At 39.8% G+C, this 26,465-nt stretch overlaps 2 protein-coding genes across 2 annotated transcripts; one reads left to right on the top strand and one right to left on the bottom strand.

The window, feature by feature from the left end:
• Positions 1-436: 436 nt before the first annotated feature.
• akt1s1 (AKT1 substrate 1 (proline-rich)) lies at positions 437-5,378 on the top strand. The gene is made up of 6 exons (XM_039824330.1): positions 437-590; positions 1,189-1,961; positions 2,060-2,342; positions 2,548-2,631; positions 2,730-2,905; positions 3,595-5,378. The coding sequence occupies exons 2-6, from the start codon at positions 1,569-1,571 to the stop codon at positions 3,730-3,732; spliced, it is 1,074 nt and encodes a 357-aa protein (XP_039680264.1). The 5' UTR covers positions 437-590; positions 1,189-1,568; the 3' UTR covers positions 3,733-5,378.
• A 446-nt stretch (positions 5,379-5,824) lies between these two features.
• zgc:195001 (uncharacterized protein LOC567531 homolog) lies at positions 5,825-14,418 on the bottom strand. Its single transcript, XM_039824332.1, has 5 exons — positions 14,264-14,418; positions 8,584-8,610; positions 8,420-8,482; positions 7,331-7,470; positions 5,825-6,603 (listed from the first exon to the last, which is right to left on the bottom strand). Exons 1-5 carry the CDS (start codon positions 14,409-14,411, stop codon positions 6,193-6,195), a joined length of 789 nt encoding a protein of 262 aa, XP_039680266.1. The 5' UTR covers positions 14,412-14,418; the 3' UTR covers positions 5,825-6,192.
• Between the last annotated feature and the right edge of the window lie 12,047 nt (positions 14,419-26,465).

Genomic DNA, 26,465 nt, shown 5'->3' with positions numbered 1-26,465 from the left:
AATGCGAGACTATACACACACACACACACACACACACACACACACACACACACACACACACACACACACACACACACACACACACACACACACACACACAATACGATATATATATACGATATACGATATACGATATACGATATACGATATATATATATATATATATATATATTATTACCTAATGTTTTATAGATTCCTCCTGAGCTGAGAGCAGAACATATTATCATCATATTTAACTGTTGTTTCAGACATAAAACAATCTTAATTTATATTCAATTAACTACCACATAATTCTCATTTGAATGTCATACTTTTCTTCAATTATAGCTTTGCCCTACAGTTTGTGTTACTCCACATCACTGTGGAGACATACTTCGTGCAACACAAAAACGCGTTTATGGACACGGCTTTTATTTTGAAATTCCTAGCCGGAAAAACAGCCGTCATTAATCCTTGCTAGCTTGCTGTGCTGTGTCGAGTTTAGCTAGGGGAGAGAAACCGTGGGAGAATGTAGATTACGTTATGACAAAAAAGAAGTAAAGTTTAGGATTGATAAACATCCGGCAACGTGGAAGAAAGAAACTGAAAAGGTAGGTGAAAGTCTTTCCTCGTTTCTGTAATTTATACTTGCGCGTCTCGGCTCCTGCTAAAGCCTGAAAAATGGAGGTGAAATGTGGTTCCATCATGAGGAGGTTGCACACAACACTGACTAAACAACAAGATCAACAAACACCAGCTGCAGCAGCGACAGCAACCGTGCAGGGAAGTCCGTAGAATGCAGTTAAAAACGAGACAGAAACGATTGCAAAGATGTCAGTAAAGGGGATTAATAGAGAGCAGAGTCATTCTAAAGCTACAGCAGCTAACGTTACAGAAACGTTAGCATTATTTAGCATAGATTGGTGTCAAGCAGCTCATGAAGGTGGTGAAGGCTAAGTAAGACGATCTTGATCGATCAGTTTCAGCAGGTTGATTTTATATGTTTATCTGCAAATATTTAAATTTGCAATGTCTCTCAACTCATATTTTATATATATATATATATATATATATATATATATATATATATATATATATATATTTTTTTTTTTCACCCATTTGCACCCATTTACAATAAGTGATATGTTGTGCCATTTTCAAAATGTCTACAGCTAATTCAGATTTTGTTTTATTTTCAATGTTTTACAGGTATCACCAGCATCTTGGCAACATCTCTTCTCTCCCCTGGCTCTCCAGTGTGTAAGGACACCGTTCAGTGTATCATATCTTAAAGTCACCCAGTGCCTCTCCACCCGATGGATCGTTATTTTAACCTGTATCTTCACCAGTGCTAAAACTAACACCAGCAGGACAGAGGAATCACAAGTTAAGAGATTTTTCAACATTTTGAGCAAAGTCAGGTACACCGCAGCTACCAAAGTTACCTGTTAATACTGTATTAAGTTTGGTGCCCCCAAAATCCAACAAAGCTTCTTAAAAGTCTAAACCTCAAAACGCTTCATCATTCATCAGCATTTCTCAGTCCTCTCATCAGGTCGGTCCATATTGGAACACTACTTTGCACCATTATGGCCTCCATCATCAAGTCGTCCGAGCCTGAGATCCCAGACAACCACAAAGAGAGCTGGCTGGCGCTACTTTCTGCCGCGGAAAAGTATTGCCAAAAGTCTGGCTGCGACCTGGCCATACTAACGGCGTGTAAGAAGTTCCGGTCATCGGCTGGAGGCGGAGACGGGATGAGGAAATTGGAGAGCAGCAGTGCCTTTCCAAAGGAGTGTGATTTCTCCTACAATGTATGGGGCCAAGGGTTTCTGGCCGAGTCGGCGCGTCGCTACATGGACGACATTGGCGTGCTGCACTCCACCACCATGCTAACAGCCCAAAAGCACACACGCCAGGCGGGGGGAGAGGGAGGAACCAAGCTGGTGGGTGACCTCACCTCTGACACTGGAAACAGGGGGGTGAGTGGCCTGCGCATGCTGCATACTGCTCATTTTCATCATACTCATTAAAAATGTCCACATCCATAACATGGTGGATTTTGTTGTTTTTGTTCCAGAGCTTTACAGGAGACGGCGGGGTGGGCGGAGTCAGTCCCAATAGCAGACTGTATTCCCAAAGCTACCCGTCAATCTACAGCTCAGGAGCTGTGACCGGGCAGGGCGGCGGGCAGAACGACAACGGAGAGAGGGAACGGGAGAAGTGTGCACTAGAGGCCGAGCAGGAGAGACAGAGGTCTAGGATTGAGGACTTGGAAGAAGAGTGTGAGGAAGAGGAGGAGGAGGAGGAGGAGGAGGAGGAGGACATGGATGAGAGGAGACCTTATGGGAATGAAAGTGCTGGTGAGGGGCGACGCAGTTAATCTGTGTATCTAAATCGAAAAGCAGAAATATCATGACATTTTTATTTTTATTTACTTCTGATTCTCTTTTTTGTTTAGTATACTTATAAATTGAATAAATTGTGGCCTTTGACTGTTGGTTGGAAAATAAATGCTTTTGATGTGCGAGCGATTCATTCAGAATATTTCTCATCATTGTGCCTCAGGTGTATTCTCCATGGACGAGGACTCTCTGTCTCGGGACTGCGAGCCGTTCTTTGAGTCCGACGGGGAGGAGGAGAGTACTGATGGTAAGAGTTTGCTATGCTGACTGAAAGTAGTCGCATATGAGCACTCATCCACATTAGTGCATCAGCCACATAGATTTTCTTTTCTCTACCTGTTCTAGGCTCTTTAAGCGAGGATGCCCCTCCGCCAACGCGTGGCATGGCTATGGGCCAGGCTGCGTACTCGGCTCGTCACGCCCACCCCCACCCCATGGCTCTGGCCCGCTCGCTACCTGTATCTGTGCCTGTGTGGGGCTGCAGAGGAAACAGAGCTCAAGACAGCAACAGTGGAGAGCGGGTGAGCACACATCATTGTACAATAGGACAGAGCTGCTGGTTTGTTTGCAGAGATTAAAATGTTCTTGAAGATTTGTGGGTTAGCCAGCTATCTTTGGGGTCAACTCAAGTTTTCAGATAGCATGAAGCTGGCTTACTTTAAACGATTGTAGAACACCATGGTAACCTGTTCTGCGTGGCTAACCTATTCTGGAGCAGGGTAACTTTAGAAGTTCACAGCCTGACTATTGACCAATCAGATCACTGGAAGATTTTATAATATATACCGTAACCAGGTGCCATCAGCTTGATTTAAATTCAAAAGCAGACATCCTGAAAGTTAAAAAAAAAAAAAAAAGCTGTTGTTTTTTTGTTTTTGGACGTGAGTTGACATATTTCATGCTGTCTGAAGACCAAGACAAAGGAACTATTCAAGTCTCAGTATCCTGATGCGCCAACTAATGACCACAACGGCTCCATCAGTTCATGTGACCGTGAAAGTGTGTGTGACAATTGTGTGAGGTTGTGCCAGGCAAATATTTTACAAATAACTTTTTCAGAATGTCAAACACCATTTTCTTAGAGAATGAAAAACAATCCTACAAGAAGTTAGCATCAATTTCCATTTTTGTCCAGATTTCGGATGTAAACAATACCAGGGCTTGTGTTTTCCCTCCTGTGCAATGCTAACATTGTGTGCTTGTTCTTCAGGTGGGCTGTGCTGACCTGGAGCACATCGCTGCCAGTATGAAGGCCCTGCTGGCCCCCGGAGCCAATGATGGGACGGAAATGTTTGGGGCCCTGCCTCGGCCCCGTCTCAACACGGGGGACTTCTCTCTCAAGCACTGAGAGAGAGTGAGGCGAGTGGAGAGTAAGAGAAAGAGATAAAGGTTGTCCTGATGAAAGGAGACCTGGACTGGCTGGCAGATGTGGCGTGCAGTATGTGAAACAGTGTAAAAGCTAGTACCTCCATTTATTTCTCACTAACGGAAATTAACGGCACATGCTTTGAGGAGAAAACAAAAGTTGTTATGAACACTAACATTTTCAACACTACACACACACACACACACACACACACACACACACACACACACACACACACACACAACTTGTCACTACACATGTCACAATAACAGCTACTACACATCACAGAACACTACGTTAGATTTGGACCTCAAGATGTGTGTGTGTGTGTGTGTGTAGTGCCCTGCTGCACTGCACTGACCAACAAGGAAACTAAAACAGGGTGTATAGTAGTCGAACTGGCACGGCTAATTGTTACGCACCTTGTGTGCTGCTGATAAATGTTTTTGGGGAGTTTGCCCTTTGGTAAAATTACCGAGAAGTGATGAGAACTTGGGGAGCAGCCATCTGTACCTGGTTGATTGTTTGCTCCTGTGCTGCATGCTAATGCCTTAGCAGACACCGTTTTGATCAACCTTAATGTTTAGTAGCTCTAAAGCTAAATGCTAAGTTACCCTAGACGATATATGGCTAAGAGTGGAAGTTTGGTCCCTAATCTGAAACATGGTATAAAAACAGCTTAACAGAAATAGTTTAACCTTTTACTCTCTTATGTCTGCGTGTGAAGTTTGGAGCTCGACCTGGGAGATGGTTAGCTTAGCTAAGCATAGAATGGAGGCAGAGGGAAACGGATATCCTGGCTCTCTCTGAAGCTCAAAAATACACCTGCCAACAACTCTAAAGCTCACCAATTAACATGTTGCATCATGTTTTGGCAAACGAGCAGAAATGTAAAATAACAAGTTAAACTGTAACTCTTTCTTGACAAAGGGCAGTGTATCCACCCAGCATCTCCTGCTACACGCTGCATTCATAAAATGTTGGACAAACTGGTAAGAACAAGTAAAACCACCCGTTATTCTGACTTCGAAATGGCTGCCCCAACTGATAGCCTCATAGTCACATCATTTAAATACCCCAGAGAAGCTACTATTGCGAAGTTACATACTTTTTAACAAGTTAAATTAGATACAAACAAACGGTGTGTAGCTCCTTTTTAAAAAAAGAAAAGAAATACAACTTAATTAGTGAGCTTTAAAAATGTGGGTAGGTGTATTTCTGAACTTCAGAGAGAGCTAGGCCGGCTGTTTTTCCTCTTGCTTACAGTCTTTATGCTAAGCTAAGCTAACCATCACTAAGCTATAGCTCATTGCCCTGCCGTCATTTAGCTCAGTACATGCTTAACGTTTTAGCATGAAGAACAAGAGCCAGCCATCTCCCAGGACCAGATTGGATGTTTTCCCTGCATGCTCCTATCGTTTACAGGCTAAGATGACCAACAAGCCAGTTGTTGACGTTGTCCACCCCTCGCAAAAAAACACACCAATCTATTCCTTAATGGGGTAGAAACCACAGAAATGGTTGACTTAACATGAAGCTTGTGGCTTTTCAAAATGTGAGCAGAGGACACCAGCACCTCCTCACAATCTGCCTACTTTTACTTTTGCCAATGAATGATTGTAAATCAATACTGAGTTATAGTGTTTTCTTCTTTTTGCTTTAGATATCTTGTTGAAATGTGTGTGTGTGTGTGTGTGTGTGTGTGTGTGTGTGTGTGTGTGTGTGTGTGTGTGTGTGTGTGTGTGTGTGTGTGTGTGTGTGTGTGTGTGTGTGTGTGTGTGTGTGTGTGTGTGTGTGTGTGTGTGAGAGAGAGAGAGAGAAATGGGTTGATTTAAAAGAAACAAATGTCCATCTCTGACATTTAAAAAACAGATACATATTCCGTTAAGTACTTTTGTTTCAAATAAAGGAGCAACACCAAGAGAAAAAAAGACCTGTGTATTTGTGTGATATTTGTGTCTGAGGATGTACTATAATGAAGGCCTCTGGAGGGCCTCAGCACTCTACTGAAGTGGAGATCTGATTTCTGCTCAGCCCTTGTATGCAGCATTGCAAAACAATAATGCGACGTCAGTGTTATTACACAATAGTTGAATTTATTGACTACATTCAGCACATAAAAAAAGATGCAGGCTCTTAAGTTAAACAAGCACTCTGGTACATGCAAAGCCCTGCGTGTTACAAAAACATACACAAGACTGCGCCTAAAATTCTAAGTTAAATAAAATACATAAATAGATACACCATAAATAAAATAAGTAGCCATCGTTGGATACAATATGATATGAATATGTGCAATTCATGCAACCAGAGAAAGCAAACACAATCTACAAAGATGTCACAACAACTCCCAACACTTGTTCCCCAAACATCACAAGCTCTCCAACTCCCTCCCTAACACCTTAGATTTACACTACCCCCCATGCTCAACCCTCCACTTTGTCACAGATCCTTTTTCCGAAGAATGCAATAGGAATTTGTGCCAACCCAGAACCCGGGGAAAATCTTCTCCTGGATGTTTGCTTTGAACTTGTGAATCAGCCGCACCTCCTTCGTGCCCTCTCCCTCCACCGCGAGGAACTTGATGATGCCGGCGGGCTGGTCCACGTAGATGCCCATAGTGGAGGACAGGGGGAGCTGGACGTCCACGTTCTCGCTGTTGTGCCAGACTTGGTAGCAGGAGCCAGACCAGCCAGCGCCCCAGGAGCCGCTGTTCTCCCCGAGGCCGCAGGGTCCGCACCCTTCGTTCCCCTTCCTGGGTGCGCTCTCAAAGACCACCCCGACCACCACCCAGCCATCGTAGTCCACCTCCCAGTACCCCCGGTAGCCCATCACAGCCTCCTTACACAGCACCTAAAGAAGGGAGGAGGCACACAAGTGGATTTATTGATCACTTGATCGACATGAAAATAATCTGCAGCTAAAATGACTGATTGATTATTATTGACTTTTACTTGTAATAGAGTATTTTTACAGTGTGGTATAAGTAAAGGATCTGAATATACTTCTTCCACCACTGGTAATGGGATGCCAAATATCTGCATGATGTAATGCAGATTAGTGAAAATGTATTCTCAAATAACTGCAGGAAACAACCCAGAATACCCAAAAGTATTTATTAGGAGACCAGTGGTGGAAAGTACTGTAATTAAGTACCATTTTGAGATCCTTAACTTGAGTATTTCCATTTTACGATACTTTTTACTTCTACTCCAATATTTCTACTCCAGTACATATCAAAGGGAAATACTTATTTAACAGGTGTAGTTACTATTGTAATGGGAGTATTTCTACATGATTGTATTGGTACTTTAAGGACCTGAGTACTTCTTCCACCACTGAAGGAGTTCCTCATGCTTGAATAGCCCAACATAACTTTTTGAACTGAGGATGTAATAACAGCAAAAAGAACATGCAAGTCTATTGTGTAGCTAAATTTAAAGTACAATTAATTGTGCTTTTTTTGTTTTGTGTGACTTAAAAGAAATCACATACAACAAAGATAACTTTATTTCTACGACCAAGACAGTGACAGCAACACTGTAGTTGTGATTACTCCCCAAACTCAGGCCAGGCCTACCTGTGGTGAGTGTTCATATCTCTCGGGCCTGTTGGGATATGGGCAGACAGCGTCTGATGTACGGGCCACTTTGGACCCACCTTCTGAAATCCACAACAGTTTCTGTGCAGTTTTATCATCCAGAGTGAGTGGGAGCCAATCTAAGAGAAAAGCAAGCAGAAAGTGGGAGACTAAAAGTGAAGAAATTGTTTACATGAGGATGGGATCTGAAGAGTAGAAAGCCGAAAGGATGGGAATGATCAAGTAAAAAAGGAATACATTGAAAATTCAGTGTAGTAGTCTCGCATTGCCAGACTTATCTTCATAGCGCTGTATGACCAAACTGATTGAAGACAGATTAATTAGTGGTATTGGTGACGTTTGCCTTGTAACAGGTGTCACATGTACTGTACTAATCATCCTGCAGGCTATTTTATTCTGCCCTAATATATTTATTCTAAAAAGAAAAGAAGTTTAAGCAAATAATTATTATGGAAGATCTTTTGTCCAAAACACACTTCTGTAGCGTGTCATCTAATTATCATACAGTTATTGGTAAATGTATGATATGATATGATATGGTGTGGCCAGTCCCACACGGAATTACATGACACCTCTGCAAAAGACCAAATCATCCAAAGCTTCCAGTCCAATGTCCACAAACAACATGCTCTACTTTGCACAAAAGAAAGAATAAAGAATACATTTTACAGCAGCAACACCATAGTGTAACCCATACATTGTCCAGCTAGAACTAAACGTTTCATAAAACAAAACTACAGCTACAGAAAGAAAATAAGTACAATAAATGTAAATAAATGTGTGAAAAAATAATTTAATTTCATTATTTTCATTAGTTCTCGATTGGTATTTTAATGTTCTATTAATCTTTTTATTAATTGTGGCTTTAAACCTGAATTTAAATGTTTACTTTCTAAATAGTTTTAATGAATTTTGCATAATGTATATTTATCTTTGCACAACTAAAAGACTCCACTCTCAAGTTTCCATTTATAGATTGAATTTATATATCGTGTTGCATTAATTAGTGTCAAAACCGGTTTCTTTTTCTTTTACATGAGACATTTAAACAAATGAAAAAAGCCTCACATTTCATGAAGTCTGCTCTGGTGGTGGGTTCAGGGATATTTGGCTCATATGGCGGTGGCTTCACTGAGGTGACAAACGGGAGAGATAACCAGAGAATTAGCACCATGTATTTAATTTAATGAATGAGACTTCCCAACAGTAATACAGCATGTATAGGTCTTTACCTTCCCCAGCACTGCTGCTTTTTCTTCCTGCAAAAGAAAAAGGTAGTATGTCATTTCACTGCAATAATATAATGTATAAGACAAAGACATACTATATATATATATATACAGTGGTGAAAAGCAACTTAGTATGTTTACTCAAGTACTGTGCTTAAGCACAATTTTGAGATATTTTTTTCAAACAGGGAGTATGTTCTGAGTATATGGGTACATTTTCTGTTTCAGAACAGAGAACAATTCAATTTAAATCGATAGAATAAATATATGGGTATAAAAAGAAAAAACATTCTGTGGGTCCTCAAGGATGTGAGTATGTCTTCCACCACTGTATATATAGAATATGTTTTATGGCCTCTTCTTACAGGTTCTTCTCAATGCACAACACTGTTCAGGGTGGCATCGACAAAAGAAACTGCAGCCAGCTACTTTAAACCTTCACATTTTCCTCTGTAGCCTCTCCCTTCATCAATAAGGCTTCTGTCAGGCATTGACAGTAAATCACCTGCTACTCTCAATATACACAGACGTATGTGTGCTATGTCGGCTCAGCGCTGATTCATTTAGGTGTTAGATTTCAACATAAGGAATCCGAAGGCCAGCGCATACGTCTGAAGACACACATCACGGCCACTGACAGCATGGTGTCTCATTCTGAGAATGATGCTGTTACTTCACACCGCCGAGGGCATGTTTGTCATGGTGTGGGCTGGTGTATAATCTCTGTTCGTTTGTTCTTCCTTCAGTGTGTGAGTCTTTTGACATTAGGAGAAAACTGCTATCCAATCCTGGCCAGTCAGGTCAGGATTGTGTGTACGTAAGTCATCCGCGCTCATGTAACTGTTCCTCACATTTCACACAGACAACTAATGCCTCATCGTTCTTACTCACATATCAGACCGTTACATCATCACATTAGCACATATGAAGTGTCCTTTGCCAAGATTAGACAGAACAGCCTCAATTTTCCTTATTCCATATAAGGGCGTTTCAAAGTATAATTTTCACATAGCTCATGGCTGTGTAGTAACAGGCTTTCTATTCTTAATATGTGACATATTTACTTCCAGTGTTTCCCATATGTTTTCCCTTTAATGTTAAAAATAGCATTTTCCCACTAAGTTTGAGAACATTCCACATATATATTCTGTATCAGCATGTTCAAACTCATTGAAGTCTCATTGAAGATATGTGTCGATTCAATTGAGAGAAATATTTGAACCAAAGATTGCATATTTTTATGGCTACATCACAACAGCAAATGGAAATATTCTACATTTGCTTGCCATTTTATACACTTCTCTCTACTTCAGTTGGACAGAATTGATATATTTATGAACTATGAAATGTATATGGTAACGATTTGGGGGTTTAAACAGTGTTTGGGCCATTTGCTGGCGCAATGCTGGACTGCCACATGGTTCAGGGTTGTTTATGTTTTTTTCTCCCATCCCGGAATGCTGTGTGGACTTGCCAGACCCTCCATCACAGCGCTGTGGAGGAAGGTCTGGCAATGCGAGACTAGTGATTTGGTAACTACAGTTTGAGCAGAATGGAAGCAAATGATAATCAGGATAAAATATCATAAAATAAAGAGCTTTTCGTCTTCTCAGGAAGAGCAGATGGGAAGAATTTAGCTTAAAAATCACAGACTTTAAAAAGCTATATGACCTGCGATAACCCTGCAACACCAATCACTACATGACATTTACACATTTGTGAAAATCCATATTATTGTACAGTCCAAAAAAAAGCAGTTACATGCTGCAGAGAACTGGCAATAATATGGACCCCTACAGAAAACAATATCCCCAACAGAAGGGAAATAAAGAAATAGACATTAAAGTTGAACAGATCAACATAATGGAGAGAAGATATTTTTTACTGCGTTCTTGTAAAACACCAAAAGACATCTTGCAGTTTATACTGAACACATCACAGTAACTTTAAAGCTTTAGAAGCAAGCCAAGTGTATTAATGGGCATGTCTACTCTATTTACCTTCATCTGACTGTGGAGGAAGTATTCAGATAATTTACTTCAGTAAATCTGAACTACCACATTGTAAAAATAATCTGTTACAAGTAAAAGCCGTGTATTGTAAATGTTACATAAGTAAACGTAAAAGTGTTATTAGTAAAATATACTAAAACATGTTATTACAATTTAATTATCATTACTTTTTGCATTCATGTGAAAGCAGCATTTCACTGTTTTAGTAGCTGTGGAGCTGGTTTAACTATTTTACACACTGTTGGGTATTTTAATCAATGCATGATATTTTAAAAACTCATCATGTATTTCATATGTAAAGTCTGAATTTGTTATGTAACTAGTAACCATATACTATGGAGTACAATATTTCCCTCTGAAATTAAATGGAGCAGAAGTATAAAGTAGCATGAAATGGAAATACCAAAGTACAAGTGTCTCAATTGAGTACTTTATGTATAGTACTTGAGTAGAGGTACTTAATCCATATTATATTACATGTCTCATGCTTCAGCTTTAAGGAGAACACCTTGTTTGTCTGATATATTTTGTATTTATTGTGTTTCGGCATTTTTGAGTGTTATGTGACATCTTTATGTTAAGGTGTTTACATGCAGTATGTAAAGTGTGGCCTTTATGTGGTGCTATTGGATTATTAATATGGATGTAAATGCACTGAATGCACTTTTTAAACGTGACGGCTGGCCTTTGATCACAGCGCTGCTTGTGCTCATGTGCCTGTAGAGGAAAGTTGGATAGTTTATCCCGGAACATGTCTGAGCCTGAGGAAACATAACCTCCCCGACCTGCATGGCCCCTCCGCAGGGGACGCCAGCAGCATTACAACCAGGAGGGTAAACTTGGAGTCTGGTATAACATCTGCAGTCATCGGATGCGATTGATGGGGTGGCATTGCTTTCCCTGAATTGTGTTGGCCTGCGGTTCTTCTAAGTGTGGCTAATGTGTTGTGAGAGGGACAACTTTCAAACTGTTGGCTTTGAAGGCAGAGCCTCGGCTCCTCCTTTAGAGTCTTAAATACTGTGCTGTGATTGAAAATCTAAATATATACAGTATTACTATTGTGCAGGAGACCATTATGTCAAACACAATTACCTGACTGAAGCCACTAAGACCGGACAATTTGATAATTGACTGGGCATGCAGGAATATTAATTGGACCCTACTGAGGCTTAGGGTCTGATTACAGAGCAGATTTGAGTTTGGATATTGTCCAAGAGGAGGACAGATTTGGCAGGACAGAGAGGGGTAGAGTGAAGGTCACGTGGTCGTCTTTGAAATTGGTGGAGCAAAAAGACACTGGTGACAGATCACTTCATTCGTCTTTCTTCCCCTTCCTTCTCTGAGCATGTGCATTAAGGAGCACAGCGGGTGAGACGCGATGAAAGAAAAGCCTTGTGGAATAGTGCTGGGTTCAGCCAGGCATTAAGAGGAATTACTGAGGATAGATTAGAAGACAGATGTACCATATATCATCTTCAAATCTTTAGGATGTTTTTTGCAGGGAAATGAGGCGAACACCTCGGATAACCTCGGAGTGAGATATCAGGCTGGCAGTAAGCGCTGTGGGTGATTGGAGATATGTGAGCTCTGCGGCTGCTCTGTGGAGGTTAAACCTCAGTCCACGCTCAGCGGGATCAACAGGAAAGCCCCGCAGAGATAAACAGAACAGTCAAAAAGATTGATGACTTGACATCACAGCAGTAGACACATGGAGTGGACGGATGGGGATGCAAGATTGAGGTGTGAGGCATTGAAATGTGTCAGGGCAGAGGGACCATAAAAAAGACACCTCATGAATCAAGTCGGGAATATTGGATGAATTTTTGTGATGAAGCTGTTGGAGTTTGAGCAAAAACTGTCAAGTAACTGAGCTCGAGTTGTGTTTAATTTCAAAAGGATTCCCACCAATGACAGGACACAAAACATGAGTTTTGTCCTCCTGAGCACATGTTTAAAGGAGTCAACAGCTCAGCAGTACCCTGTCGAAAGGTCAACGTTGGATCTGTTTGTTTTGGACGGCCATTTTAGACTTTTTCCCTTCCCAGATTCCGCACACAGTGGTAGAGAGCTACAGTATCTGTGCAGATCAGGTTCGAAACATCCCACTGAGACAGCAAGATCAAAAGACAGGTGGAGGGGGAGAGATGAGCACAGTTGGCATAGGCCCAGGCTCATCCCTCTGGTTCCTGTCAGGACTCCCTGGCTGGAAGCCCTGAGCACATGTGAGGTTGGAGATGGGAAGGGAATAAAACACATGGATAGACCGATGGATAAAGGATTCTTGACAAAAGGAAGAATTCAAAAGGAAAAGCCTTTTAAAGGGCCTGGTACGATTTATAAAATGTGAACTCTCCTGTGGGCTTCTGCACAGAGTCGCCACGTTAAATTAACGTTAACGTCAATAATGTTTAGTGTATTTTGTGCAACTAGCTAATCACATCAGACAGAGACCAGTGCCGTATGTTACATAATGGCGGAATCAAACAGCCAGGGCTTTTGCATTTTGTGACTTGAATTGCTGTGCAGCATTTCACACTTCATTACTGTGACTGCCAGAGGAGGGATTAATATAATTTGGGCTGGGAGTGGGGGGAAGGGGGGTCTGAGTTATAGAAGCTTTTATGGAATAGGAAACACTGAGCGTGGATTAGAAATATCCAAAAGAAGCAGGAGAGGGATGATAGATGTTCATATGAAGAACTACCTGCAGTAGTGACAGAGCTGAGGCAGCTGTGTCATGTTGACCGGACAGACAGAAATACGAGCTCTGAAATTGCAGCTGGCTTTGACTTAAAGGGGAATTTGGTAAGCGAAGGGACAAGTGCAGAAGAAACCATAACCACCCCGGGAGATGATCATTCATGCACTTTGTTGACATGAGTAATGATCCAGAGAAAAGTGGTAGAATCCAAGGTGAGGAGAGAAGTTTGGCTCGGTGCTGACTTACAGAGATGGTCAACATAAGGTTACTTAAAACCATAAAATCAACGACATGTGTAACATAAAATATATTGATTATAAAACAATGTGACAAGCAATAAATCACTTGTATCTGCTTAAGTGGTGACACACTTTAAATACAGTAAAAATGGCTAAAATAACAGTATGGTACGTCTCTGCGCCCTGTAGTTATTGCACGATTGATGTCATCTTAATGTGACATTTGGACAAAATAGAGAACAAAATAAATAACAATTGTGATTTTGAATATCAAAACCATAATGATTTATTGCTGCTAATAGTGAGAAAAGAGTTCTAATTTGTAGATGCATTTCAGTGCAGAAAGGAAGGAGAAAAAGCTCTGAAAGGCGACTAAATTAAAAACTGAGCTAAGTTTAGAGGCAACATGGTGCTAAACAATCAAAGGCAGGAAATAGCACAACTTTTTCTCAGATTGAAATTGCCAAATTTGAATCACAGAATTATAAAAAAACAACAACAACACATATTATATCTTTAAATTATAACAAAGATTAGATTTTTACTTCTATATTTGCCAAGAAATATCAGTACAACTTAGCTGTACTTTGTTTGATATAGTAGCAAAGGCAAATTATAATATAGTTTCAATGATAAATGACAAACAGGTGATGCTTTCACTCTCATGGCACATGATGCAATGGTCACATGTAACAGGTCCCCATAGAGACTCAGGTTGAGTGGTTTCTTACCTGCTTTCTTGGGCACAGGCATGATTCCCTTGGCGCTCACGGGTGTGATTGGCATCAAACGGGGAGGTCTTGTGATAGTGTGCCTGTGCGTCTCTGGAGGCTCTCTCTTATGGACTCTCTCTCTAACTCTATGGGGGGGGCGTTGCATATGTTTTGGTTGGATGCAACGGCCACGCAAAGGGATGGTCCTGTCACATAACACTCCAGTTCCTTTCTAGGGATCAGATAGTTGGAGACAAGCAAATACCCGGTATATCCCAAGTATACATGCTCATTTGCATACACATGGACTGAGCATGTGCCTGATGCACACACCCCAGATCTAAGGAACACATTCATGTGAAATTACATAAACTGATTTCAGTCATTAAGGGAAAGATGATTTTACAGCCATGTGGGGTCAAAGATGATGCCCACATGTGTGGAATATTTAGATTCATACATTTTGGCGACTGAATTCACATATGTGCAGTACATGTACTTGTGCTTTGTTTTTGTCACCTCAGCAACAGGATGACCCCCCTCCAAGAATGAACGGCCACTGATTTTAAAACTGCAGCTTAAAGTGACCCTGACTCAAGCTATAGGTGTTTGTGTCTGTGTAGAGAACGCATGGGGGGAGCGGTCAGTATTTAAGATGGCGACCAGCTACTCACCAGAGAGCTGTCATCAATTTCAGATCCCATCAATCAGCAAGTGCTGGGAGTGCACTCTGGCAGATAAGTTAGGGCAAAGTGTACCGAAGTGCTGGTGTGGTCAGAGCGTGGAAATAACAGCCTGTAACCAGTCTGTCTGTGTGCGCAGATGTTGCTGACATTTTCAGTCATCTCAAGTAACTACTTTTTAATTGAGCACAGATTCATTTTTAATGAGCGTGTCATTACTTTGCCTTTCATCTCTCACATTTCATACTTACATAAAAAAGAGCAATTCTTAAATCTTGTTGGAAAACAGTCCAAAACAGTGTCAATAGTTTAATTTATGTCTTATAATAATGCACATCTTTGTGGTTCCCTATTCTGTACTTTGTATGCATTTATTTAAATCAGGACATTCATTTAGAGTGAACAATCAATTTTTATTCAACTGCATGACAAAAAGAATTAGAGAAGAGTCTTATGGTGATTAGACCCCATCGTAACTTGATATATTTAGGGGGGTAGTGATGCCGTGATTAGTTCAGGATATTTCCCACTGGGGTCTAGACACAGGTGGTGGTGGTGGGGGTGAAGAGAGTTGCTGAAGCCCTGGATGATGGAATGTGGAGCAGGACTGGTCGCTGATATTATGAAGACTGGAGGTGAAAGGGACAACTGACAGCAGTGGAGAGGAGAACTGATTTTAAAGGTTGACAGCAAGGATATGATTGGATAAGATAGATTGAAGCAAGATCTGGTTGGACTGCTTACTAGAGGGAACGCCCACAGAGTAGAAGCTGGAGAGAGACGAGAATAAATAAGTAAGTAAAGGGATTCTTCCTTTCACTCAGCTTCATGATTTTGCATTTGCTTTTTTCCTTGTAAAGCACTTTATCTCTGGTTTTGATGAGTGCTAAATCTTTCTTTAATTCCATTTATTTACTTAATCTAATGCAAGTGTGCCCCTACCCTTGCATTAGAACATTAGCCTGTGAACAATGCAGTGGTGGAATAATTCAGATCCTTTACTTCAGTAAAATAACCCATGCAGCAATGTAAACATTTTTATATTGCAAGTAAAAGTCCTGTATTTAAAATCAAGTAAAAGTATTTCAACTAAATGTACTTTATTAAAGGTAAAAATAACTCGTTCTGCAGTAAAAATAACTGATATATATTATTATTACACAGCAGCCTTTTATTGTTGTTGCTGCTCGAGGTCGAGCTAGTTTCAATCATTTTACATACAATTAGTTTAGTCCAGTGGTTCCCAACCTAGGGGTCGGGCCCTCCAGAGGGTCACTAGATATATCTAAGGGGTTGTGAGGTGATTAATAGGAGAGAAAGGAAGAAAATAACATTTAAAACAATATTTGGACATTTATTATTGTTTTTAACCACTCTTTGATGTTTTATGTAAATACATTTCCTGTTGCTGAAATGTGCTAGATAAACATAGCTGTCTTGCCTTGCCTATAGCTCTACATCAGTCACGCACACACACACACACACACACACACACACACACACACACACACACACACACACACACACACACACACACACACACACACACACATACAGTACAGGCCAAAAGTTTGGACACACTTTCTCATTCAATGCGTTTCCTTTTATTCTTTTATGACTATTTACATTGTAGATTCTCACTGAAGGCATCAAAACTATGAATGAACACATATGGAATTATGTACTTAACAAAAAAGTGTGAAATAACTGAAAACATGTCTTATATTTTAGATTCTTCAAAGTAGCCACCCTTTGCTTTTTTTATTAATAAGGGAAAATATTCCACTAATTAACCCTGACAAGGCACACCTGTGAAGTGAAAACCATTTCAGGTGACTACCTCAGGAAGCGTATTGAGAGAACACCAAGGGTTTGCAGAGTTATCAAAAAAAGCAAAGGGTGGCTACTTTGAGGAATCTAAAATATAAGACATATTTTCAGTTATTTCACACTTTTGTTGAAGTACATAATTCCATGATGTTCATTCATAGTTTTGATGCCTTCAGTGAGAATCTACAATGTAAATAGTCATGAAAATAAAGAAACACATTGAATGAGAAGGTGTGTCCAACTTGGGCTGTTACTTTGTATATACAATATGTATATGTATATATATATATATATATATATATATATACAGTATATATATATATATATATATATATATATATATATATATATGCAAAATCTTAATCTGCAAAGTTATTATTAACTATCAGGTAAATGTAGTGGAGCAGAAATAATAAGCGGAAGTACTCAAATAAAGTACAAATATGTCAACATTGTACTTAAGTACGGTACTTGAATAAATGTCTTGTTCCCTTGTTATTAATTCAATTTTCAATTCAATTTTATTTATAGTATCAAATCATAAGAGTTATCTCGAGACACTTTACAGATAGAGTAGGTCTAGACCACACTCTATAATTTACAAAGCCCCAACAATTCCAATAATTCCCCCAAGAGAAAGCATTAGCAGTGGCTATTGCGACAGTGGCGAGGAGAAACTCCCTTTTAGGAAGAAACCTCGGCAGACCCAGACTCTTGGTAGGCGGTGCCTGACGGGGCTGGCTGGGGGTGTGATGAACAGTGGCGTAATAGTCACAATAAAGATAATGGAACAGTGACTACAATGGTAGTCGTAGTAGTTCATGTCATAGCCGGGCACAGCAGGGCGTTACGGGATGTAGCATGACACAGCAGAGCATGGGTGGATGCAGTGGACGCGGCAGGACGCAGCAGGACGTAGCCGGACATTGCAGGGAATCGCAGAGAGTAGCTGGGTGTAGCCGGTCCACAGCGACAGCTGCACCCAGGACCCAGATCTTGGTGTCACCCTAATCCGAGGCGATGTTCTGGGCGAAGAAGAAACATAAGGACTCCGGGGAGTAAACTCCCCAGAGCTAGGTTAGGAACAAGCATTTCTGGGACAGGATGCACATAAAAGGAAACAAGAGAAAAGAGCAACCACAGGCAGTAATACATGTTCACCAAATGAAAAGCAATAAAGAATCAGATAACGTTTGGAGGGTTTCCTTTACTGGCGTGTCTTAATTGATATAAGTTAATAGAAAATAACTGCCTGTCACGAGACACTGTCTCACTGCTATTAGAAGAAGAATTTTAATGAAGTGTAACTACCTGCTTAGCGCCGGCTCTTATAATACCAGATATGCTCTGTGTGAGGCATGAAACACATTTCAACACCTGCTGCTTACTGCTGTCAGTAAGAGGGCTTAAATAGTATTGTAGCCTGACCTTTGGGTGTGTTTAGGGGCGCTATGCATATCATCATACAGTCAACCATCTCTATATAATATTCCAGTGTACATTACCTCCCAGTTTGGCCATCAGATGTCCTATTGTGTTACTTCATTAACATGGTGGTGCTATGTTGACATATGGATACAATAGGTGTGAGGCTGTAATCTGTGAAGGCCTGCTGTGATGCTTTTCAGAGACTTCTTCTTGGAGTTTGCCGGGCTCTCCTCTGATTGACAAGGCAGGTGCTTCCTCCTTCTCACTCCCCTGTTTTTGTCCTGTTCAGTGGCTCTCAGTATGAATACTGTGGAGTGTGTTTACGTCACATGGTTGTGTTAGGTCCGGTTATTAGTGCTGTCAAACGATTAAAATATTTAATCACGATTAATCGCATTAATGTCATAGTTAACTCGCAATTAATCGCACATTTTTATCTATTCTAAATGTCCCTTGATTTCTTTTTGTCCCATTATTTTTTCTCATTTTAATGCTCTTATCAACATGGAAAAGTGGATCGGCTTGCTTTGTGCTTTTGTCGCCTGACTTTGACGAGGGGGTGGAGAATTCGCATTAGCTGTGTGCTTGGCCATCAGTTGGTATTTCAGACTGGACGTGCTGTGATGATAGCTCAGTTCACAATGACAAAACACACAGATCACTTTGGTCTTGTCAATGGAACCATTTGGAAACTTTTTAAAAGTAAACTTTCCATTCAGAATCTAATTGGCATCCATTTCGGCGTCTCGCACTCGCCATCCACTCAAAACGTAACGTTAGCCTACTACTCTTTGGCCGGCTCACAAGCCCAAACAAGTGTGTGCTTGAATGTGTTGTTTTGTTTCCGGTCTAGCTAGATCCGGTGTGGTGTTGTAGTTTTTCTAACGTTACTAGTTGTTGCAACAGCATGTGAAAAAAAATACATAGTTTGCTAGGCCAAAAAGAACGTTAATCTCGTAATAAAAAAATTTACGCCGTTAAAATGGGTTTGCGTTAACACCATTAATAACGCGTTTAACAGACAGCACTACCTGTTATGCCAGCAAAAAAGTGTTTCCACTGTTAAAAAACGTTCCACAGGATGACTCTTAAATACTTGATTTAAAATAAAACAGGTTACTTCTGCATAAAACCAATAAAACCAAATGCAAAATACACACACTGCTAAAACTGGGCACTAAGCAAAACATACAAAGTTGGGATCAAAAATCCAAAGCTGCCTAAAGTCACATTCTGACATTTATTCCAGAGTGAAACAACGGTTGTTTTTTACTTATTGTGAACAATGCAGTGGTGGAAGAATTCAGATCCTTTACTTCAGTAAAAGAATCCATGCAGCAATGTAAACATTTTTATATTGCAAGTAAAAGTCCTGTATTTAAAATCAAGTAAAAGTATTTCAACTAAATGTACTTTATTAAAGGTAAAAATAACTCGTTCTGCAGTAAAATTTCCCCTAACTGATATATATTATTACACAGCAGCCTTTTATTGTTGTTGCTGCTCGAGGTGGAGCTAGTTTCAATCATTTTACATACAGTTAGTTTAGTCCAGTGGTTCCCAACCTAAGGGTCGGACCCCTCCAAAAGGTCACTAGATATATCTAAGGGGATGTGAGATGATTAATTAGCCTGTCATTTTCCTTCAGTACACGTCTGGTTTTGCGGTATATTCTTGGGTTTTCTCCGATCAAATTTTAACAGGTCCAATCAGCGAACAGAGGGAGTGGCTGAGAACAATGACGTTGAGGTTTGGTAACCTTCGACGAGTTCTGTAATGGCGGCAGAGAAAGATACGGTCCGTTGTGGTAACGCTGCCGAATATTATACAGAAGTTAAAGCTCAAGCTAGAACAATATTTGCTGAGTTGTGTTGGTGGCCATGATGTTGTGGCTCTCCTCCCCACGGGGTTCGGGAAAAGTTAGATTATCCAGCTCGCTCCGTTAGTGGTGAAGGAGTTAGCTAAGGCAAACGCTAGCGATGCTAAGCCGATAGTTGTTGTTGTCTCCCCTCTTGTTAGCCTGGTCCTACCAGACAGTACATAGGAGGACGGAGCCAGGCTACCAGAGTGGCTCTGGGCAGATCCAATAGTTTTAAACTTCAACAGAGTACCCACCTTCACTTGTCAACACTTGATACTTTTCAGTGGAGAGTGACCAGACTCTCTGTACAGATGAAATGTACCAGAGTCTGGTAGGACCAGGCTAATGATTTGATTTGATTTATTGGGATCTCCATAGCTGGTGCCATAGCCACAGCTATTCTTCCTGGAGTCCACCCAAAACTTGTGCAGCTTTACATTGCCGTGCATCATTACATTAAAAACAACCACCAAAAAAAAACATTCAATACATCCGTGAAAGAATAACAACGAAAATAATAATACGACATAACAACATTCAACACAACACACTACAACACAGAACAACACAGGACCTAGTTTAAATTATTCACAGAATGTAGAGATAACATTATGACATTGTTCACTGATAATATGACCAAGCAAATGCACACAGAAAACCCTCAATGATACTAACAGAATTTATTATATACAGAGTATATAATACAGAGTACTGCTCAGCTAGAAGATGTTCTTTAATTAATACTTTGAATTGAATTGATTTTCTATTTTCTTGAATGACATGACATTGCATTCCAATTAATCATGGCTCTTTAAACTATGGTGTTTTTCCCTTTGTTTGTTCTTACCTTAGGTAATTTCAATCTGCCCTCTGTATAATAACGTTTCCCTTCACATTTTTATTGAGAAAATTTTAACATCTCCTTATAACTGAGAGACCTCTAGCCATTTTTTTCACCACCCCATCAATATGTTGAGACCAGGATAATTTACTGTCTACTATAACACCAAGAAGCTCGGTCCTTTGTACCTGTTCAACTGCCATACCTTCAACATATACATTTTTTGTTCCAGATACAATGCTTGTGGTTTTAGATACATTAAGAACTAGTTGATTATTTGTTACCCATTCCAATGCTGACTGCAATTCCTCATTCAAGACAGTAGTAAGCCTCTCAGCTGTGGATGCCGCCATGTATATTGTTGAGTCGTCAGCATACATTGCCATTTTTGCATCTGTTAAGGTTAAAGGTAATTCATTGGTAAATATAGAATATATCAATGGCCCCAGACAGCTTCCTTGTGGAATTCCACAGCTTACTGTTTTTACCTCAGAAAAACTCGCATTAAAGTACACCGCCTGTGTCCTATTTGCTAAATAGCTTTCTAGCCAAAGTATTGCACTTGAATCAAAACAATAACATTTTAGTTTTTTTAATAAGAAATTGTAATCAATGATATCAAAAGCTGCAGTGAAATTCAACAGCACAGCTCCTACTCATTTCTCATTTTCTATCTCTCTGTGCCAGTCATCTGAAATTTGAGTGAGGGCTGTGCCCTCTATGGGCATGTTAATAATCTGTATATAAATCATTTACTGAAAAATAACATTGTATTTGTTCAAAAGCAATTTTCTCCATGATTTTACTTATAGCCGGCAGCAGGCTAATTGGTCGACTATTCGGGCTACTAAATGGTACAGTTGCATTTTTCGGTAAAGGAATGATTTTAGCAGTTTTCCGTGTTGGTGGAATCGCATTTTCATAATACATCTTCTTTTTATTTTTATTTAACTTAGTCACATCATTTCTTAGCTTGCAGTAAACTTTCCAGTCCGATTCATAATTTGAGTTATTTGCCATTTTCTTTGCTTGATCTCTCTGTGCCATACAATCCTTCAATTCCTCATCAATCCAAGAAGATCTCACATTTCTAACAGTTCTCTTTTTCACAGGTGCATGTTTATCAACTATTTCTACAAACAACTTATTAAAAGTCTCAACAGCATCATCTGGATCTTCCTGCCTCAACACACTACCCCAGCAAATATTGCTAACATCTTCTATAAAATGGTTCTCATTGAAGTATGTATATGGTCTCTTAATAATGATTTGTGGTCCGGCTTTTGGGACCTTTGTTTTCCTTACTACAGCCACTAGGTTGTGATCACTACATCCAGTTGGCAAAGACATTCCTTTGCTGCATTGTTCTGCTTGGTTAGTATATATATGATCTATACAGGTTACCGTTTTGGATGCATCCTTTTTTAAGCATACTCGTGTTGGTTTAGTTATCACTTGTGTTAATCCACATGCATCTGTAATAGTTTGAATCTTATTCTTAAGTGGACAATATAAAGACTTCCGATCAATATTTAGATCTCCAAGGAGATACAGTGCCTTGCGAAAGTATTCGGCCCCCTTGAACTTTTCGACCTTTTGCCACATTTCAGGCTTCAAACATAAAGATATAAAACTGTAATTTTTTGTGAAGAATCAACAACAAGTGGGACACAATCATGAAGTGGAACGAAATTTATTGGATATTTCAAACTTTTTTAACAAATAAAAAACTGAAAAATTGGACGTGCAAAATTATTCAGCCCCCTTAAGTTAATACTTTGTAGCGCCACCTTTTGCTGCGATTACAGCTGTAAGTCGCTTGGGGTATGTCTCTATCAGTTTTGCACATCGAGAGACTGACATTTTTGCCCATTCCTCCTTGCAAAACAGCTCGAGCTCAGTGAGGTTGGATGGAGAGCGTTTGTGAACAGCAGTTTTCAGTTCTTTCCACAGATTCTCGATTGGATTCAGGTCTGGACTTTGACTTGGCCATTCTAACACCTGGATATGTTTATTTGTGAACCATTTAATTGTAGATTTTGCTTTATGTTCTGGATCATTGTCTTGTTGGAAGACAAATCTCCGTCCCAGTCTCAGGTCTTTTGCAGACTCCATCAGATTTTCTTCCAGAATGGTCCTGTATTTGGCTCCATCCATCTTCCCATCAATTTTAACCATCTTCCCTGTCCCTGCTGAAGAAAAGCAGGCCCAAACCATGATGCTGCCACCACCATGTTTGACAGTGGGGATGGTGTGTTCAGGGTGATGAGCTGTGTTGCTTTTACGCCAAACATAACGTTTTGCATTGTTGCCAAAAAGTTCGATTTTGGTTTCATCTGACCACAGCACCTTCTTCCACATGTTTGGTGTGTCTCCCAGGTGGCTTGTGGCAAACTTTAAACGACACTTTTTATGGATATCTTTAAGAAATGGCTTTCTTCTTGCCACTCTTCCATAAAGGCCAGATTTGTGCAGTATACGACTGATTGTTGTCCTATGGACAGAGTCTCCCACCTCAGCTGTAGATCTCTGCAGTTCATCCAGAGTGATCATGGGCCTCTTGGCTGCATCTCTGATCAGTCTTCTCATTGTATGAGCTGAAAGTTTAGAGGGACGGCCGGGTTTCGTAGATTTGTAGTGGTCTGATACTCCTTCCATTTCAATATTATCGCTTGCACAGTGCTCCTTGGGATGTTTAAAGCTTGGGAAATCTTTTGTATCCAAATCCGGCTTTAAACTTCTCCACAACAGTATCTCGGACCTGCCTGGTGTGTTCCTTGTTCTTCATGATGCTCTCTGCGCTTTAAACGGACCTCTGAGACTATCACAGAGCAGGTGCATTTATACGGAGACTTGATTACACACAGCTGGATTCTATTTATCATCATTAGTCATGTAGGTCAACATTGGATCATTCAGAGATCCTCACTGAACTTCTGGAGAGAGTTTGCTGCACTGAAAGTAAAGGGGCTGAATAATTTTGCACGTCCAATTTTTCAGTTTTTTATTTGTTAAAAAAGTTTGAAATATCCAATAAATTTCGTTCCACTTCATGATTGTGTCCCACTTGTTGTTGATTCTTCACAAAAAATTACAGTTTTATATCTTTATGTTTGAAGCCTGAAATGTGGCAAAAGGTCGAAAAGTTCAAGGGGGCCGAATACTTTCGCAAGGCACTGTATATTTCATTGGCATGATCACATACTGTGTCTATCATATCACACAATTTATCTAGATAATCAGAATTTGCATTAGGTGGTCTATAACAACAGCCCACTAATAAGGGCTTCAAAAGGGGGATATGAGCTTGAAGCCATAATGCTTCTATTTCTGCTGAATGATTAATGGGAGAGAAAGGAAGAAAATAACGTTTAAACAATAATTTGGCATTTATCGGCCTCTAAACACAGAGGTTTAGAAGGGAAAGGTGAAATGTGCCAAGGAGACACATCTAGACTTACTTCTTGTAAAGGGTCACAAGCAGTGGTGGAAAAAAGTATTCAGATCCTTTACTTAAGTAAAAGTACTAATACCACACTGTAAAATACTCCATTACAAGTAAAAGTCCTGCATTGAAAATGTTACTTAAGTAAAAGTATGTAAGTATCATCAGGAAAATGTACTTAAAATATTACAAGTAAAAGTAATAGGCGCAGAAAAATCCTCACATTTTAGAAACTGGAAACGATCCATACAGTTTGGTTAATCAACTAAGTGATTAATCGGCTCATCATTTCAGCTGGACTTGTAGGCCTGTATATTATTGGATAGTTTAATTTATATTAAAACATAATATTTAATAAAGTACATGTATTTGTGTGCAAAAATCTTAATTTGTAAAGTAACTAGTAACTAAAGCTGTCAGATTAATGTAGTGGAGTAAAAAGTACAATATTTCTCTCTGAAATGGAGAAGTAGAAAGTTGCATGAAAAGAAAAGACTCAAGTAAAGTACAAGTACCTCACATTTGTACTTAAGTACAGTACTTGAGTAAATGTACTTAGTTACATTCCACCACTGGTCACAAGTCAAAAGTGTTGGGAACCAATGATTTAATCTTTAACAATGTGTTGTATTTTAGAAGCTTATCATATATATTTTATGTCAAATATTAATCTGAAGGACAACTATAACTGTAAAATAAATGTAGTCCCTCTGAATTGTAGTGGAGTCGAAGTAGAAAGCAGAAAATGGAGATACTAAAGGAAAGTACAAGTACCTCAAAATTGTACTTGAGTAAATGTACTTAGTTCCTCTCTTTATTAAACCACAGCAGCTCTAAGAAGCAGCATTTGTCATTTGGATTCCTTAATTTCATAAAGCAAATGACTGATTTGTGTTATAAATCATCTTTAATAAAGCGTGCGTAGTTAAAGTGTCCAGATTTACAGTGTGATAACGACAGGCTAAAATCAACTGGGCCCCCACAGCTTTAGTGCAACATAAACCTTGTAACTGCTCTCCTAAATCACGAGATGTCATGGGGGTAGGGGGTGCCTATCAGGGTGTCATGCCATGACATTGGTCTCCAAGCGAGAGAGATCCATGAGATTTATGAGTAACTGCTGCTATGCAAGCGGCAGCCTGTTTCATGTGTAACCTCCCCTATTCTCCTCAGCCCCCTCCACTCTCTGCCATCATGTTTTCTTCTGCAATATTTCTCTGCATTACATCATATACCTTTTATCCTCTCTCCGTGTTGTTAAAACCATGTGAGCACTTGGATTTCTTGTCAATTAACTGTTACAGGTGATACATAGCATCATATCAATAAATCATTTCAAATGATGTGCATTACATTTGAAATGATTTACAGCATCTGCTGGACTCAACTGCATTTTACTTTGTCTATCACACTTTCTGCATTCCTTTATGACACAACAGGAAGTGTGTTCTAAAGACACTGGTGTATCTACCGCTGGCGTGTGGCTGGAGTGAAGGGCAACGCATCATTTAATGTTTATTTTCTTCAGTAAAGCCAAGGATGCAATGGCAGGAAGGAGAGACACAGTTTAATTCACTTTGTAAGAGGAGGAAAAAGATTATTATTATTACCAATAATAATGCTGCTGGTATGAACAAGGCTACCAGCTACTTTAACCACAATGTAATTTATTTAAAGTGATTAAACGGTTGCACAATGACGTAAAGCCAAATTAAATGACTTTTCTTTTTTTGTGTTTACATCCACAGTGAATTAAAATGTGTTCTGATGAACGTAAAGGTTTTCAGTTAGTTCCATAGTACTGAACCCACTGAGAATCAACAGCCATCTCTGCAGACTGATGAAGAAAGAGGATAATTTAGCATCTAAAGAGGCTAGAACAATGTAGAATGTGAGTAGAACAGACACTGAACTGTTGGCCGTGGTCATTTGACTAGTTCAAGAGAAAAGGGCGATTGTAGTTAGTTGTTATGGTGACAAGACACGTCGGTGGGCTGGTTTGAGAACTGTGTTTTGGCCTATTATTTAAAGGTCCTATGACATGCTGCTTTTTGGATGCTTTTATATAGGCTATAGGATCTTAGCGGTCCCCTAATACTGTATCTTAAGTCTCTTTCCTGAAATTCAGCCTT

Source organism: Perca fluviatilis, chromosome 15, assembly GCF_010015445.1.
Source record: "Perca fluviatilis chromosome 15, GENO_Pfluv_1.0, whole genome shotgun sequence".
Lineage (NCBI taxonomy): Eukaryota > Metazoa > Chordata > Actinopteri > Perciformes > Percidae > Perca > Perca fluviatilis.
This window is presented reverse-complemented; position numbering and strand designations above follow the sequence as displayed.